This window comes from Lissotriton vulgaris, chromosome 1_1 (genome assembly GCF_964263255.1).
Source record: "Lissotriton vulgaris chromosome 1_1, aLisVul1.2, whole genome shotgun sequence".
Classification (NCBI taxonomy): domain Eukaryota; kingdom Metazoa; phylum Chordata; class Amphibia; order Caudata; family Salamandridae; genus Lissotriton; species Lissotriton vulgaris.
In genome coordinates, this window is record NC_141685.1 from 1,872,958,952 (window position 1) to 1,872,975,068 (window position 16,117).

A 16,117-nucleotide genomic window follows, 5' to 3' on the forward strand; every position below is an offset into this window, starting at 1 on the left:
TAAAACATTAAAATAACAGTTTCATATTATGTACAATTTCATTACCACATTGCGATGTTTTGGCTAACCTTAACATATTCTCTAATACAAAGGTTCTCCTAGCCGAACTAACATCCTACAAAACATTAACTTGAAATTTTGAAATTGTACATCCTAACGTTTAAGGGCCAACGGCAAGGTCGTAACCGGTGTCAAGATCCCTAAACCCGAAATATCCCCCTCACTTGTGAGGGGCGACCGCACAGAGGTGTACCTCAAGTGCAACTACCAATTTCCCTTGACTTGACGGGGGCCCCAATAAACTCGACGCCACTTAAAGGTCGTTCGAGGACTCGTGTGAGGTATCTAGAAGGTAGCGTAGACCCCCTCCCAAACCCCACACAACTTACCACATCTGCCGTCGCAGATATCCTGGCCCCGGGAAATTCCCCAGGAGGGGGCTGTAGCCCCTCCTACCCAGGAAGGGGCCTTGACCGCCTTTCCTTTCCTTTCGGCGTCCCATCCTTAGAAGGGACCGCCTACCCGTTGAGGGGCCAATGGCCACCTCCCTCGAGCGCTCCCATCCGTAATGGGCGACGCCCACTCATAGGGATCTACCAATTAGTGCTCACCGATCATGACCTTACCGCCACAGGCCGGATAGTTGACCGGCTATCCGGACCCCCCACACACTCCTACCTAAAGGTCATGTCTTAAAGTCCCCAGCCAAGCTATCAGGTCTCTTATGAGTAACTCGTTCCCCACCCGGGACAAATGAACACCATCACCCAAATACATACTGTCCCCTTTAATACAACCATGCGAAATAGAATGCAGTGTACTTGAACGGAACAGTCGACTTACTTTATTATTAATCTTCCTTACTGAATGATTCAGAGCAGAAACTGAAAGAGCCCCCCGCCACACTTTTCGCGGTATCATATGGGACCATGCGATTGTGCACCCTGGAACTCTTCTCGCTAACCAACTTACAGTGGAAAGCATTGCCTCAAGAAGTAGTCGTCTACCAGTGGACACCAAATCGTTGCCCCCAAGATGTACTATGACTATAGCCGGCGGTGACCTCGTCCGCCCTAACAAACCCTCAAAAAATGATTGAAACTGGTCAATACAGAGCCCGCCCTTTCCGTAGAAGGACACACTGTACCCGTATTCCCCAGCCACGTGAATCATGTCACCTGCTTTGAATACGTCCGCGGCCCGCCTCACGTATGAGTGGCCCACGACCCACACCTCCTTTTTCACAGCCGGTGATGTCTGACCGCTGACCCGGTGTTGGGTCGACTGCACAGTCCGCCCCGCCTCGTAGGCTTGCGCAACTGAAAACCAAAGAAAACAAGAAGCGTGAGTACATCATTACAGCTTCACAACATGTGCAACCGCACATACCTTTTATAACAGTTCGAGGACCAACGCCCCACACGTTTAACTTGTTCGACATTCAGACCCCTGGCTGTAGCCTCTGTAGCAGCCCCTATCCGAAAGGAATGGGTCCCAAACTCGCCGGGGTTCAAGCCCGCAGCGGAGATTGACATCGCAAGCACCCGCTGAAACTGAAACCTCGTCAGTGGGGTGGTGTCAGCGTGTCGCAACAATGTCCCCCCCCATGATGCCACCCTTTGCGCTAAATATTCCTCTACGCAACTTACCGGGCACATGGAGGACCCGGGAATCCTTTGTATGATTATGCAGTCCCCCATTGCACCCTGGTCGGTCTTGGACCTGACAAACGAGATGGACATTGTCTCCCCTCTGACCTGAACGTGCTCTCGGCACAGTCCCCCCGTCACATCCCGCTTGTTCCTCGCCACTAGTTCGCTTACCCGCATAGCCCCATGGAATGCCAGCACAAAAGCGGCTCGGAATAACACTGTTTCATACTGGGATGAACACGTTGAAGGGAGTACAGATAACAACAGGGCCAACCTATCCAGACCTATCGGGCGCCTTTCATCTACTCTGCGACCCTCAAGGCGTTGCCACCCACGAGGCGCTTTTTGTACAACGAAAGACGCTGTCGGGTCCTGGATCCCATAAGCCCTAGCCATAAAGGAAATGGCTGCCCGATGCCTCTGGGCAGTAGCCACAGACTTGCCTGCCTGATGTAAAGACAGCAGGAAATTTACTACCCACTCCTCCTGGCCCCAAAGCTCCCCTCCAGCAGTCCCCAAAAAGGCCAAATAGGAACGGAACGCCCCTTCATATGCCTTCCTTGTCCTGGGTGCTAAACTCTCTCCCACAAGGTTTCGTAGTTCGGGGCACCGAGAGACCAGAGAGCTTCGGGAAAGGGTGCCGCCACCGGGTCCGCTGTGGGCAGAAAACCCCAGAAGGCCTGCATACGGAAACGAGAAAGCGCGTCAGCCGCTTGGTTCATCACCCCCGGCACATGTCTTGCCTTAAATAGGACATTCAATTGCACACACAACAAGACAATTTCTTTCATCAGCCTCAGGATCCATTTGCATCGTGCCGCCTGGCTATTGATACACTCAACCACGGTCATGTTATCAGACCAGAATACCACAGAGTGATCTCTAAACCCCTCAGGCCAAGTTTTCAGGGCCACCAGAATGGGGAACAGTTCAAGAAAAGCAATGTTACTCGTCAACCCATCCTCATGCCACCATGACGGCCATTTTTGAGCCGACCATTGTGTGCCAAAGATGGCACCAAAACCAATGCTCCCTGCCGAATCTGTCCACAGCCCCAGCTCCTCGGAGGACTCCGCCGGTTTGTTCCAGACAACTCGACCATTGAAATCCGCCAGAAATGCCAACCAAATGCGCATGTCCTGGCGAACCTCGGCCGAGAGCCTCGTGCGATGGTGACCCTCCTTCAGGCCGACCATGGCCTGAGCGATCGAGCGGGTAAAGGGGCGGGCCATCGGTATTACTCTCAGGGCAAAATTCAGCTGTCCCACCAATTGTTGTAATTGCTGCAACTTAACCTTAGACTGACTAATACACGTCTCCAGGGATGCCCTGAACCTAAGCACTTTTTCTCTTGGTAAACGAAAACAACCCTCCTCGGAGTCTAGCTCGATCCCCAGAAACTCGAGGCAAGTCGAAGGACCCACCGTCTTACCTGGTGCCAATGGCACACCAAAATGGTTCATTAAGACACAAAATTCATTCAAAGCCTGACCACATTCCGGATCCCCGGCTGCCCCTAGAAACAAAAAGTCATCGAGATAATGCATAACCTGATGAAACCCCGTCTTCCTTGTGAAGACCCATTGCAGGAAACAACTGAACTGCTCGAAATAGGAACAAGATATAGAGCACCCCATTGGCATACATCTATCCATGTAATAGTGTCCCTGAAACGTGAAACCAAGAAGACGCTGATCGTCTGGATGTACCGGGAGCAACCGGAACGCTGACTCGATATCAGATTTCGCCATCAGCGCACCGGGCCCTAGGCGATTCAAAATGGCTACGGCCTCATCGAAAGATGCATACCGTACTGAACACACTGCCGGGTCTATCGCATCGTTTACGGAAAGACCACGTGGGGCTGATAAATTATGTATCAGCCGAAACTCACCCGGGTCCTTCTTGGGGACCACCCCTAAGGGGGAACAAACAAAGTTAGCAACCGGTGGCACATTAAACGGACCGGCGACTCGACCTCGAGCCACCTCTTTCCCAATCTTCTGCTGTACCACGGTCGTGTGCTGCAAGACTGATATTTGGTTTTTACATTTCGCTAAACCCTGAAACTCCCCCACTGGGATGCGGAAACCATATGAAAACCCGTTCCGCAACACCCCAGCGGAAGCGTGGTCCGGGTATTCGCTGAGCCAAGGAATCATTGCCATGGTATCAATCGGAGTAGGTAAAGGCGCCCCTCGGACTATTTCAGACCTGCTTGGCGCCTCCTCTACCCCCGTTATCACCTGTTTTGGCTCTGCACATGGACTCAGGATGGGACGCTTGCCCACACCCGCTACATTCGTGCCTAAATTTGCATGACCCCTGGGGCCTCGTACATTTACCCCTGTTAAAGTTCCAACAACTCCCCTTTTTACCTGTGGTGCCGTTCGGCCTGGACTGGTATTCGTTACTCGCGCCTGATCGAAAGGAGGTCCCAGAATATTGGCGGGAGGACTCCCCCACACAACTCCCTACTAATGGCAAATTCAACATACCAGTATCCGCCATTTTTGACCATGACACAGAATCGTAACAATCCCAAGTTAAGTTTTTATCATGTTCTTTCGCTTTTCTGAAAATATTATCGTAACAGAACCACTGATTGCCCCCATGTGACACGGAATACCCCATGGTCCGTGACTGATAAATCGGCAATTCAGACAGTAATTCGGGCCTACGTTCGCCCAGGATGGATGTAAAAATCCCCCACGCCTTGCCCCAATTGCCAATGTTCTCATTTACCTTGAAGGCGGCCATCTTTGCGCGCCAAACACTCGGATGCATGAGCTCCTTTTGGCTCTTAACATATTCCATCTCATAATGATCGGTAAGCAACGAGAAGATGTTTATATACTCATCTGCCCATATCTTCTCCTTAATAGCTAGAGGGACATGTTGACCCAACTTTTCCCTTCTTGACGGGGCAGACTCATCCCTCGCAATCGGCAATGGCCGCTTACCTGAACCGGAAGCTGTATCTGCGGCTGAGCCTATCCTAGGTGGCTTTCCTCCTGCCGCGGCCGGCGTGATGACTGGCGATGCTGCCTTAGCCGCCTCCCTTGTTTCACGCAGTTGCCTCATCAAAAACCGTGCGTCGTCAGCCGTGGCGCCCTCATTATTTTTACCCAACCACGCTGCTAATTGTGCTGCCAGCTCGGGCGGCATATCCTCCCCGGACACGGGGGTGACCACCACGGGAATCGGATTCCCCTCCGCCGGCACCGGAGTTGGCTCTTCGAGTGGGGTACAGGGAACCGGGATGTCCCCTCCAGCTGCTCCCCTTCTGGGCCTCTTGCCTTTTCCTCCCGGAGCTGCTCCAGCCAATGGACGTTTCGGTCCCTCTTCCCCATCTTTCTCCGCCATTCGCTTCTTTAGGTCGGTCACTTCTTTCATAAGAACACGCAGCATCTGGTCGGTAGTCATTCGCTTTCCAACTTTCTTAGGCATTCCCCAACAGAGTATCTGTAAGACAAACAAGAAAGATTACCACATTCAAAATTGGCTCTTCGTTCCGTCTCGAGCTCACGTGCAGCGAGGGGGTGCAGCTTCAGAGCACAGGAACAAGAGGATGCGTTCTTGGCTTGTTGCTCCTTTTATCCGTCTTCAGGGCGGGCGTAAACCCGCCCCTGCCTGCCCTTAGGGCGTGGCCAGCCGCGTCAGTGTCTAGGCCAGCCCACTCGAGGGCGGGAAACAGCGCGCCCCGGCTACGCCGCTTCGGGCATACCAGCCGAGGCTCGCCTCCCGCCCAAAAATGGCTTCCCGGGGGGCTCGTGGTACTCGGCCATACGTTCGGGGGGACCGAATGGTCGCCCCTTTCCATTACGATGGCTGTCCGTTGTACTGCTGACCACCAGCATTTCAGGCAGATGACATCCGAAAATGTGTTGACGGTACCACCTGCCCGATTGAGAGGACCGCCTTGCAGGCAGTCGTGAAATACTTTTTTCTACTGTGGCTTATGCTGTGGCCCAGGAAAGGGGCTGCAGCACAAGCCACGGTAGAAAAAGGCACTTTGTGGTCATCTATTCACTGTGTGCCAGGCACCATGGGTGCCTGGCACACAGTGAATGTGGCCTGGGGGGCACTACATTTGCCCCCCAGGCCACTTAGCAGTGGCCGACGAAGGGGGTGAGGGGCCTGCTTGAGGCCCCCAAAATCCGTTTGTCTACCTGTTCATGGTGATGGGACCGCCATGAACAGGCAGTTAGAAAGATATCTAATCCCTCCAGCGGTGCCTGCTCAGGCACTGGCTCCATTGTAGGGTTAGGAATCTAACTGCTGTCCCAACGGAATCTCTGATCCTGTCTAAGGCAGCGGTCCTACACTCTGACCTCTGTGGTCCCACCGGCTTCATTGTAATGCAGCAGCCGGACCGATGCCCTGGATGGCGGGTGGACTGCAACCGACAGTCTGTCGGTGGCAGTCCGTCCACCATCGTAATGAGGGCCATTGTTGGGGGAATTTATACACAAATGGAACATTAGGCAAACTATAGTTTTTAAGTGGAGGGGAGTTCTTTATCTTGTAGCAGCATTTAGAAGTCAACAAAACAAATAAGAAGAGGATAATACAATTACCTTTAATCATCAGTTACGTTTTTTATTGATCGCATGTAGGTGTACTTTTGGATATATTTTAGTATAAATAAATTCACTTTTCAACACCTATGGTATAAACATTTGGCTAAAAAAATTCAAAGTGAAGACCCGAATAATGAATAACTAGGATAATCATTCGATCTTAGAGATCATGACATAGCATGTGGATGTTAGAATCCATGTTTATAATATTGTGGGTAACACAAAACAAATATATATTTACTTGTAGATAAATAGAAGTCTTGAGGTGAAATAGGCATATCATGTTTTTATTAAGTTCAGATTGATTGGAAATATTCAATTTGTATTCTTATACTTTCGGCCCTGAAGAAGCAGCATGTGAACACTGCGAACCACATGTTGGCTGAATAAAATGTCTTAGTTCAGAAACATTGTACATCTGGGAATTTATGACATAATATTCCTGAAAATATTGAAAAACATTAGCTAAACAATTTGGTAATATTTCTATGCTCTACTGAATGTTTGAAAGTCTGGTTAAAACGCCTTTTAATGTGTGAAAGCTTTGTGAGGAAACCTATTATTGTATCTATAATGTTATTGTTGTGGCAGAATGTTGATAAGAAATTTGATTGCTTAATCAGTGAGTTGATGACTATATGTAACTAAAAGTAAAGCTCCCAAAGAATATTTTTGTAAAATTTACATTTCGATTTGGGCACCAGCCAAGTAGGTGAGAATGCACAGGACCATTGATATTTCATCCCAAACACTGTTACTAATTGAATATGTATTAGCATTAATCATGTGAGTGTTTTTGTTTTGACTGTTAACTTCCAGGTGCTACATTTTATTATAGATATGTTGATGTCTTTTCTGTGAGCTATCCTTCTTTTTAAGAAAAAAACATTCTAGTTGGCCATTAATGTTTTATAACTGCAATATTTAAGAAAATAATTTTTATGAAAGACCTTTTTTCTATAAATGCATATTAACTTGTTATGGAACAAAGGCTGTGATTACCTGAGCCATACTAACATTTGGTACTTTAGTAGACTTGGCAGACCAAGGAAAATAACCTGGACCCTAGCTTAAGAACACCAATCCATATTTTATAGCGTTCCTAGATTGATTTCTATTGACCTGCATGTCAGAAACTGCAGTAGGAAGCCCAGAAAAGGAAGTTGGGGTGAGGATGAGAGTGCGGTTGAGATCAGAGTACTGCAGACACCAGTCCACCTGCGTTTTCATCTATTCGCATGTGGCTACCTTGTTCTGTCCCTTTATGGGCCATAGATTCCTTTTCTCCCTCCTTGGTCAGGATGGTATAGGGTGAGCAAGAGGCACTTTTAGAAAGCAATTATAGCAAGTGGGGAAGCAGTCAGAAGGGCAAAATCATGGCTATGGTCGCACTTCCATTTTTGCTGCTTCTCTTTTGCTCTTGAATCCCTGCAGTGTCCGCTCCATCTCCGTCCTCCAATCTGAAACCATCCCAATACTATCCCCTATTATAAGGAGTGTCACATGGGAACACAAGAGGGCCTGGGCCCAACAGAACTTCCAGTCCCCCCACCAAGTGGTTGGAGGCGAAAAATACAGAGGCACTCTGTTCACTTTTTCGAATGGCACTTGTTAAGATACGCTCCCACTTATCACGCCAGTGAATGATCTCTTCTCTGAGTGCAGACAAATGGGAAATACGCCGGACAAGAGCTGCTTGAGTTTATCATATTGCACCCACTAACATACCATTGTTAGTGAAATGTCCAAGGTACTTGTACTGTCAGACATCCGTGGATCGCATACTGCAAACTAATAAAATGTTTATTTTGATAGTAGCATGGCAATAATAAAATGTTCTGCAATTGTTTTTGTTTTATCTAATGCTTTTGTGTTTAATATATAGGTATCTTAGTGCAGAATTTTGATTGTTACTAATGGATGCTTGAATTTCAGCATACATTCAGTTATTATTTCCATCAGAAGCCTTGGTAAGCTAGTCACAATTAACTCGAGTACTAGGTGATCATGGATATTTACTTATTATGACATAACAGTGGAATAGCAGATGTTACCAGATTTGTTTATTTGGCTTGTTTCCATTGATTGATTTTTCTTAGAATCCTCACTGGAAGTAAAGGAGGGACATTTTGTATGTACTAACACAATTGTCACATAAATATTTGTAATGAAATGGTTTCATTTTGACAGGTATTAATAACAGAACATGGAGACCTTGGCAATGGGAAATTTCTGGATCCAAAAAACAAGATTTCATTCAAGTTTGATCACTTGAGGAAGGAAGCTAGTGATCCGAGGTCTCATGAAGCTGAAAATGCAATTGAGTCGTGGAGAAATGCTGTTGATACTGCTATGAGATCCTATGTAAAGGATCATTATCCAAATGGCGTCTGCACTGTAAGAATATACATGTATCTTGTATATACTCTCTTGTGGTTTATTTATTATTTTATATTTGTATTATTTTTCAAGTTTATATCTAAGGAAACATTGGTAAGACGACACAATAAATGTACAAATATGATATTCATGTGGACTGGGCTATAAAAGGGATGAAAACAGCAGGGGTCTTTTAAACGTAACCGGTGTAGAGAGCTCGTGAGAGGAACCAGGAATCTGCCCAAATAGATTATTTTGTAGTCCTCCTTTATATCATTGCCACTATGAGACCTCCAGTAAGGAGATTTGGCAAGATGCACTGCTTTATTACTACTTGGTACCTGAAGGCTTGTCCATGTCCTCCAGTGACTACTCATGTGAGTAAGATATAGTTCGTCTTCACTGGCCTCTCTGGTTCTTATTATGTGGATAGATAAGGGGCTGGTACAGCATTTACTTGTGCCCTCCAATTGCAGGTGTGGTTCCACTGGTCCTGATAGATATATATATATATATATATATATATATTGATGAATGAGGGATCAGATAGTCAATTTGTGTATCCTATTATTTGATGACGCAGATTATTTCACGTTTCAAGTCTAGAGTCGCTCTCCATCTTGTGGCTACAGATAGAAGGTAGGCCTGGGCAGACGTTGAGATCTATGACTGTGATGTGTTTTTGGTTAGAGTTATGAAGATTTGTGTGGTGCTCATAACACCCAGGGGTATCCTGGCACCTAAGATGGAAGGGAGATATCCTCACTGGGGCCTAATGGAATAACGAGGTTGTATTTTCTAGGAGGAAGGAAAAAGTTATAATGTGCAAGAGGATGCCATTCCAGGCTTTAGGGGCCAGCTAAGAAAAGGGACAATCTCTGTCTTTGGCATGGCAAGCAGGAGGTTGAAGAAGCAGCGGTGTCTGTTCTGGAGTGTGGAAGTTGATGCGGGTATTTAGCTATACATGGCCTCGATTGTGTTTAGTTCTCTGTAAGTGAATGTGTGGAGTTTGAGGGCGCTTTGGTGTATGGGGAGCCAGTGGAGATCTCTGAGGTGTTATGGGAGTGCTGAGTGGGAGGTTGAGTGAGTCTCACTGCTAAATCTTGAAGGACATGGAGCCTTTTGGTGAGTTGCATGGAGATTCCAACGTTAAGAGCATTTCCATAGTCTAATCGGCTGGTGATTAGTGCTGGAGTGGCAGATCTTCAGGTGTTTGGTGGCAGCGATCTGAACATGTTATTCAGGAGTTTGTAGAAGCAGGTGTGGGTGACCGTGCTGACTTGGTTAGACATGAAGATTTACTTGTTGATCACTATTGCTAGGTTTCTTGTGGAGTTTGACAGTGAGGATGTTGGTCCAAGTTCTGAGGGCTACCAGGCTGAGGACCAGAGGGAGGTCTTGTCAGAGCGGAGTTTCAGATAGTTGGTCCTCATCCAGTTTGCAACTTCTGACATTCAGTTAAGTGAACTTAGGTTGGGCATTAGAATTGTGGTCGGAGAGGGGAGAGGATACGCTGGATGTCGTCTTTGTAGCCTATATTGTTGATCCCATGGGATCAGATCATTCCAGCGAGTGGGCCATGTAGACTTTGAATAGCATCAGGTTGGAAGCACAGGACGAGTACGTGCCATGCTTACATATTGGATGAATCCCAAGAGGAAGGAGCTGATCCAGCAGAGGGCGGCTCTACTGTGTTCCAGTGTTGTGGAAGTATTGGATGAGAAATGGGGTGGGAGATGGTGTCAAAAACAGCTGAAAGGCAGACTAGGATGAGTGCAGTTGTGCCTCTTTTGTGTATTTATTATTTATTTAACGACTTATAAAGCGCCTGGTGACCCGAGGGCATCCCCGCGCTATAAGATTTGATATCCAGATGAGAGGGAGGAACAGAGGGGGAGGACGTTATTTAGGGAATAGAAGTGTTTTCAATTTTTTTCTGAAAGTCAAATAATTGGGTTCCAGTCTAAGGGTACGTGGGAGGGAGTTCCATCCAGTGGAAGCTTTCACGGAGAAGCGTCGGCCTCTAGTGCGTGTCTTTTTAAATTTAGGGATGTTGGCTAGGTGCTCATTCTCGGACCGCAGGGATCTGGGTGCTTTATAAGGAGTAACCAGGCCGCTGAGGATCGAAGGGCCAACTCCATTGATCAGTTTGTATGCCGTGCACATGGCTTTGAATTCCACCCTTTGGCGCACAGGGAGCCAGTGCAGGGCCTTGATGGCAGGTTTAGCTGACACTCTGGAGGGAAGGTTCATGAGTAGACGGGCTGCTGCATTCTGTGTTCGTTGCAGTTTCGCCAGGGTGGCCTCAGGGGCTCCCAGGTAGACCATGTTACTGTAGTCCAACCGTGACAGTATGAGTCCTTGGACTAATAGTTTCCTGGATGCGGGGGGGAGTAAGGGAAGAATCATGCGGGTGGTGCGCATAAGCCCAAAACAGGTTCCTGCAGTTTTGTCCGCTTGCGTTTTCATTGAAAGCTCGGGTTCTAGCCAGACTCCAAGGGTCTTAATTTCATGTTTCGGGGTGGGAATTTCCCCGAACACGTCTGGCCAAACCGCTGTATGATTAGACAATGTCTGAATAGAGGACAGCGATCCTGGAGAGGTCCTGTTGGGTTGTGAAGTTGTTTAAATGGTGGTGATTTTGATACTGAAATAGTGGGAGAGCTCAGTGCAGATTTCCTGTGATGGAGTGATGGTCTTGGAATTTGGAGTAGGTGAACTTACATTATTTCACTGTAGGGATTTCTTTGACATAAAAGTGTTTTTCAATTTGGTGATTATGGTGCACTTGGTGGTTCTGAATAGCTGGTGGTAGATCAGGAGGGCTGCTTTGTACAGGTCTGCATCATCGTGGGTCTCTTTCTAGTGGTGTTCCAACTATTTGCAGTGGCGTTTTGAGAGTCAAAGGACATTGATGTACCAGCTGGTCTGTGGCTTGTTCCTTGCTGTGGTCTGGATATGAGTGGTGCCAGGGTATATGTGAAAGAGGTGATCTACATGTTTGGGACGGAGTAGGCAAGTTCGTCATGTGGTTTCTGTTGTTGAGATAGAAGTTCTGAGATCCAGACGTCCTCCGGGAAACTTATTCCAGTTATGCCAAGTGGTTTGGGTGAGTGCAGTTCTGTGGTAATTGAGTAGATGTAAACTGAAACTGGCACACACATGGTCAGTCCAGGTGAGAGTGGTTTGTTGGTCTACTGTGATGTCTGCAAGTTGGTGAAGACTGGGTCAAGGAGGGGTCCATGTCTTAGCTTACTTGTGGCTTACTTGTTGGATGAGCCGCATTATGCATGTGGTGAGCCTCAAGGGCTTCCAGGGGTGGGACCGCATAGGGATTTTACTACTGGGCGAAGTCTGGAAGCTGGACCACATCTGATCCTTTCAGGATCTCCATGCAGATTTCCTGATGCAGAACGCCCAGTTCTTTTGGTACTTGAAGCTTCTGCATGCTCTTTCTCTATAGCAGGATGAGTTAGACGACATCTTTGAATGCTATCCACTGGAAATGCGAGTACTTAAGGGTTCCTTGAGAAAAGGTGGGGTGTCTCAAATCTACAAAAACCTGGTAACACTCACCGATCTGATGGGACTCCTGAGGGCTAAGTGGGAGGAATTGGTGGGGGCTCTGTGCGAGGCAGACTGGAGGGATGCATGCATGCATGGCTCCCTGCTTGTTTGCAATCTCTGCAACACACAGGCTTGTACGGTTTAAATATCTCCATTAGGCTTTCCTCACACCCTTTTATCTGTGGAAGCCCCAGGTATGCACTTCACCTGCTTGCAATAGATGCCAAAATCACATAGGGGACTTCTACCACACAGTATGGTCCTGTCCAGTTATTCAAACCTATTCGAAAACTATTATCTACTCCAGCCCTGGTGATGGGACTACATATTGAGGCTAACCCTCGGCGTGCACTGCTGGGTATCCTGGAATACAGGTGTCCTCAGGTAGACAGGATGCTGGTTGGGCTGGGTAAGTTAGTGGCTAAGAGAAATTAAGCCAGGCAGTGGAACTCCTCTGTTGCTTCCCACAAAACTGATGTGAACGAATGGGATGGGCTTGTGTGAGCTCATATGGAAGAGACAATTTATACTTCATGGGGCCGTTGCTGTAAATATGAAAAGGTCTGGAACAAATGCAAGATGCATTACGGCATAGATGGATGAGGCTGAAATGGTTGAATTTCTTTTTTATTTTTAAACATATTTTATTGAGTTTACATGGTACAATCCGGGCAGCAGCCCAGTATAATCACAGTGAAACATTGGAACAGTAAAGTATAGAACAATGCAAATGTTGGGCATACAATCCTTTTATCAAGAACAACATGAAAAGGGGAGTTCCCAATCTTTAAGAGGACCCGAAGGGTTCCAACAGCAAGTAGAAAGCGCCCACAGAACAGCTCAAAATTCTCAAGTTATTTATTAATTTATTTATTTTCATAGAAAAATATAGCGCATTTTGAATGGTTCAGTAAGACCTACATTATTTCATAAATAAGAATCAAAGAATGGTACAACATCAGCCCAGGGACACAAAGAACAATAAAAATTGGCACGCAAATCACTCTCATTCTATCAAATACTGACTCATTCCCAAACCATAAGCATTCATACCCAACTCAATCAGCTACCACGTGTAATCAGACAAACACTGAAAGCGCCGACGCGCGTTTCGGAACAGTGTCAATATGGGGAATTCCTTCATCAGGGCGCATGTCATCAGAAAACACAAGTTATTCAGGTCTCAATAGTGATCCTATGACGGCATGGTGTAGAGCAAGTCCCGATAGTGCATAAGGGCTGGAGAAGCATATCTGTGGGCGAAAAGGACAATTCAATAAAGGCATTAAATGCATAAAAAGCAGTCCCAAAAAATGGTCATAAAAAAGGAGCAAGACATGGTTCAAACCTACAAAATCATGCCAAACATCCAGATAGTCTAAAAAGCAGTAAAAAAGAGAGCAGTCTTAGGGACCAGTGGCACAGGGTCCACAACACTAAATGAAACCAAGAACCAAGTGTAAAGAAGGAAAATTAATAACACCTGGGAGTCTGTGAAAATGTGTAGATCCCATCTCGAGAGGAAAAACACCTACAACAGAGATACCCTATGTTTAAGGAGTAGGCTGCTCACAACCGGATATCAGCTCGTGAGCGATATAAGGACCAGGATACCCCCGGTATCCAGAGCAGAGCGGCAGAGCAGATGCTCTAATAGATGCACCGAAGAGTCAATCTGAGAGGAATAAAAAATCGAAAAAATGTACCAAAAATGAATATCAGTGTAGATGAAGGCAGAGCACATAGATGGATTGCTGTCATATTGATGGCCCAGATGGGCCGCCGAGGAGGTTTGCCCCCTGTGCACTGCCAAGAATAGGTAAAAAACAAGGTGATGCTCACCTGAAAAATTACAGGCTGAAAACAGTGCAGGTCTGGGTCCATCAGGCTTCTAGATGAACTTTGTCCAAGAGGTAACAGGACGCGGGGTAAAAGGCAAAGGCATCATGGCTCAAACATTTTGTCCTAAAAAAACGGACAAAACACATACATAAGATCGAGTAAAGAGAAAGAGGGGGGTCTACCTCGAAATAGTAGCACAAAGCCTACACATGTGTGAAGCTATAGGTGCCCACACCCATCCGGGGAACAGAGTTATTCGCAGTATGGGACTTCTCAAAGATCCGTGAAAGAAAGGTGACACAGAGTCAAACACAGTATGCATACCTATTCATGAATCGGGCCAGGGAATGACCGGTAAGCAGTAATTTGGTTCCGAGAGAATACTAAAAAAAAGTGAAAAGGGGAGATATCGGCTCAGATCTAATTAAGAGCAAGCCAAATGGTAAAGGCCGGAATGAAAAGAAGCCACATCCGCTTACCTCGCCAAGAGTTCTGCAGTCCTCCTATGGATAATACTGGGGTCTGCCGCCAAGCCCACCGGGTACGCGCAATGACGACCACATACGCAGATCGACAATTTTAAATACTCTCGGGTCGACAAAACAACGCGGCACACCTGTGTGGGATGTCTCAAAATCGGTGCCTGATGTTAGAGCCGGAACACTAGACCGCTAACCCCAATTGTACAACAAGGGAGAGATAGGCGGCCATGTTGAAAAGACGGGGGGGGGGGGCTCCGGACACGGAGGAAGGTCCGAAACACACCTGCAAGACCTGCCGGGAGTGAAACGCGAGACTAATAGATCTCATGGATAATCAAGGTGTACAACGAAATAATTACAAAGACCAGTGACTCATTAACCCCTTCCATGCTCATGACGGAACGGTTCCGTCATGAGCGTCGGTTCAGCTGTGCTCATGACGGAACCGTTCCGTCATGAGCCGATAGGCTCATTAGAACCTTCAGCACAGCGCGAAAATTTGCGCCGCGCTGAAGGGGTTAACGGAAAATTTCAACGTGACTCGAAAAAATAAGCAAAGTAGAAATAGGACTGGTTGGGCGCTAGACAACCCGCTAGATGTATCGAATGTAATCACAAACAAAGAAAAAATCACAGCCAAAAATACAGTACTAGAAAAAATCAATCAAGAGGAAAGAATTTACTAGAAGCTGGTCAAAAAATCAGGATACAAGAAGACATGGTCAAAGAATGGCATTTTCCCACGGAATCTGCTCATTCAACCCCGTGACGGCTGTCTCTAGGGTGAAAACCTAAAAGATTTCTCTTTTGCCTCGAAGGGCATCGGTGGTCCCGTCTTTAGGATTGTGGATGCGTTCAAGGATAAGCCATTTGAGATCCTCAACACAATGTCCCAAGGCTTTCCAATGTGCGACCAATGGTGCACCCATACGTGAGTTCCTGATACATGATTTGTGTTCAGAAAAACGTGTTCTGAACTCCCTTCCAGTTTCCCCCACATAGCCTTTGGAGCAGGGACATAGCGGGAGATATATAACATTACTTGTCCTGCAATTGGTTATTTCTTTTAGCTGGAATTTTCTCTTTCCCCATTCTAGTTCCGGAGTGGTAAACTTGTTCACAGGCATGGCATCCGCCACATCTGTGGCTGCCAGTGATAGGATTAGTACCAGTAATACTCCTTTGGTTCGGGGCTGGTGGGTCAGCCAGGGAAGCTCTGACTAGCATATTACACAAGTTCTTATTACTTCGGAACGCAAAAATGGGTTTGGCCAGTTTGTCCACAGTTTAGTCCATATTAAGGAGATACCATTGAGAATTAATTATGTATCTCAATTTCTCATTAAAGTTGGAGTGTGTGGTCACCGGAACAAGTTTAGGATCTATGTTCTTATCCTTAGGTTTCAGAAGAATTTCCCTATCAAAGTATTTCGCTCTTTTATAGGAGTCCCTGATCAGCCTCTTCGGATAACCCCTGTCAAGGAACTTCGTTTTCATATGCCCAGCATGGAACTCAAAATTACACATGTCCGTACAGTTCCGGCGGAGTCTGAGGAATTGGCTGAAAGGTATGCTGTTCCTCTGGCTGCGCAGGTGGTAGCTGTCATAGAGA

The 16,117-nt window shown here is 46.8% G+C and overlaps 1 protein-coding gene across 1 annotated transcript in view; it reads left to right on the forward strand.

Moving 5' to 3' along the window:
- CAPZA2 (capping actin protein of muscle Z-line subunit alpha 2) overlaps positions 1-16,117 on the forward strand; it is a 314,968-nt gene that overhangs the window by 119,370 nt on the left and 179,481 nt on the right. Inside the window, exon 5 of the mRNA XM_086919391.1 lies at positions 8,426-8,632. Coding sequence (XP_086775517.1) covers positions 8,426-8,632 — 207 coding nt within the window. The remainder of the gene's footprint in view (positions 1-8,425; positions 8,633-16,117) is intronic.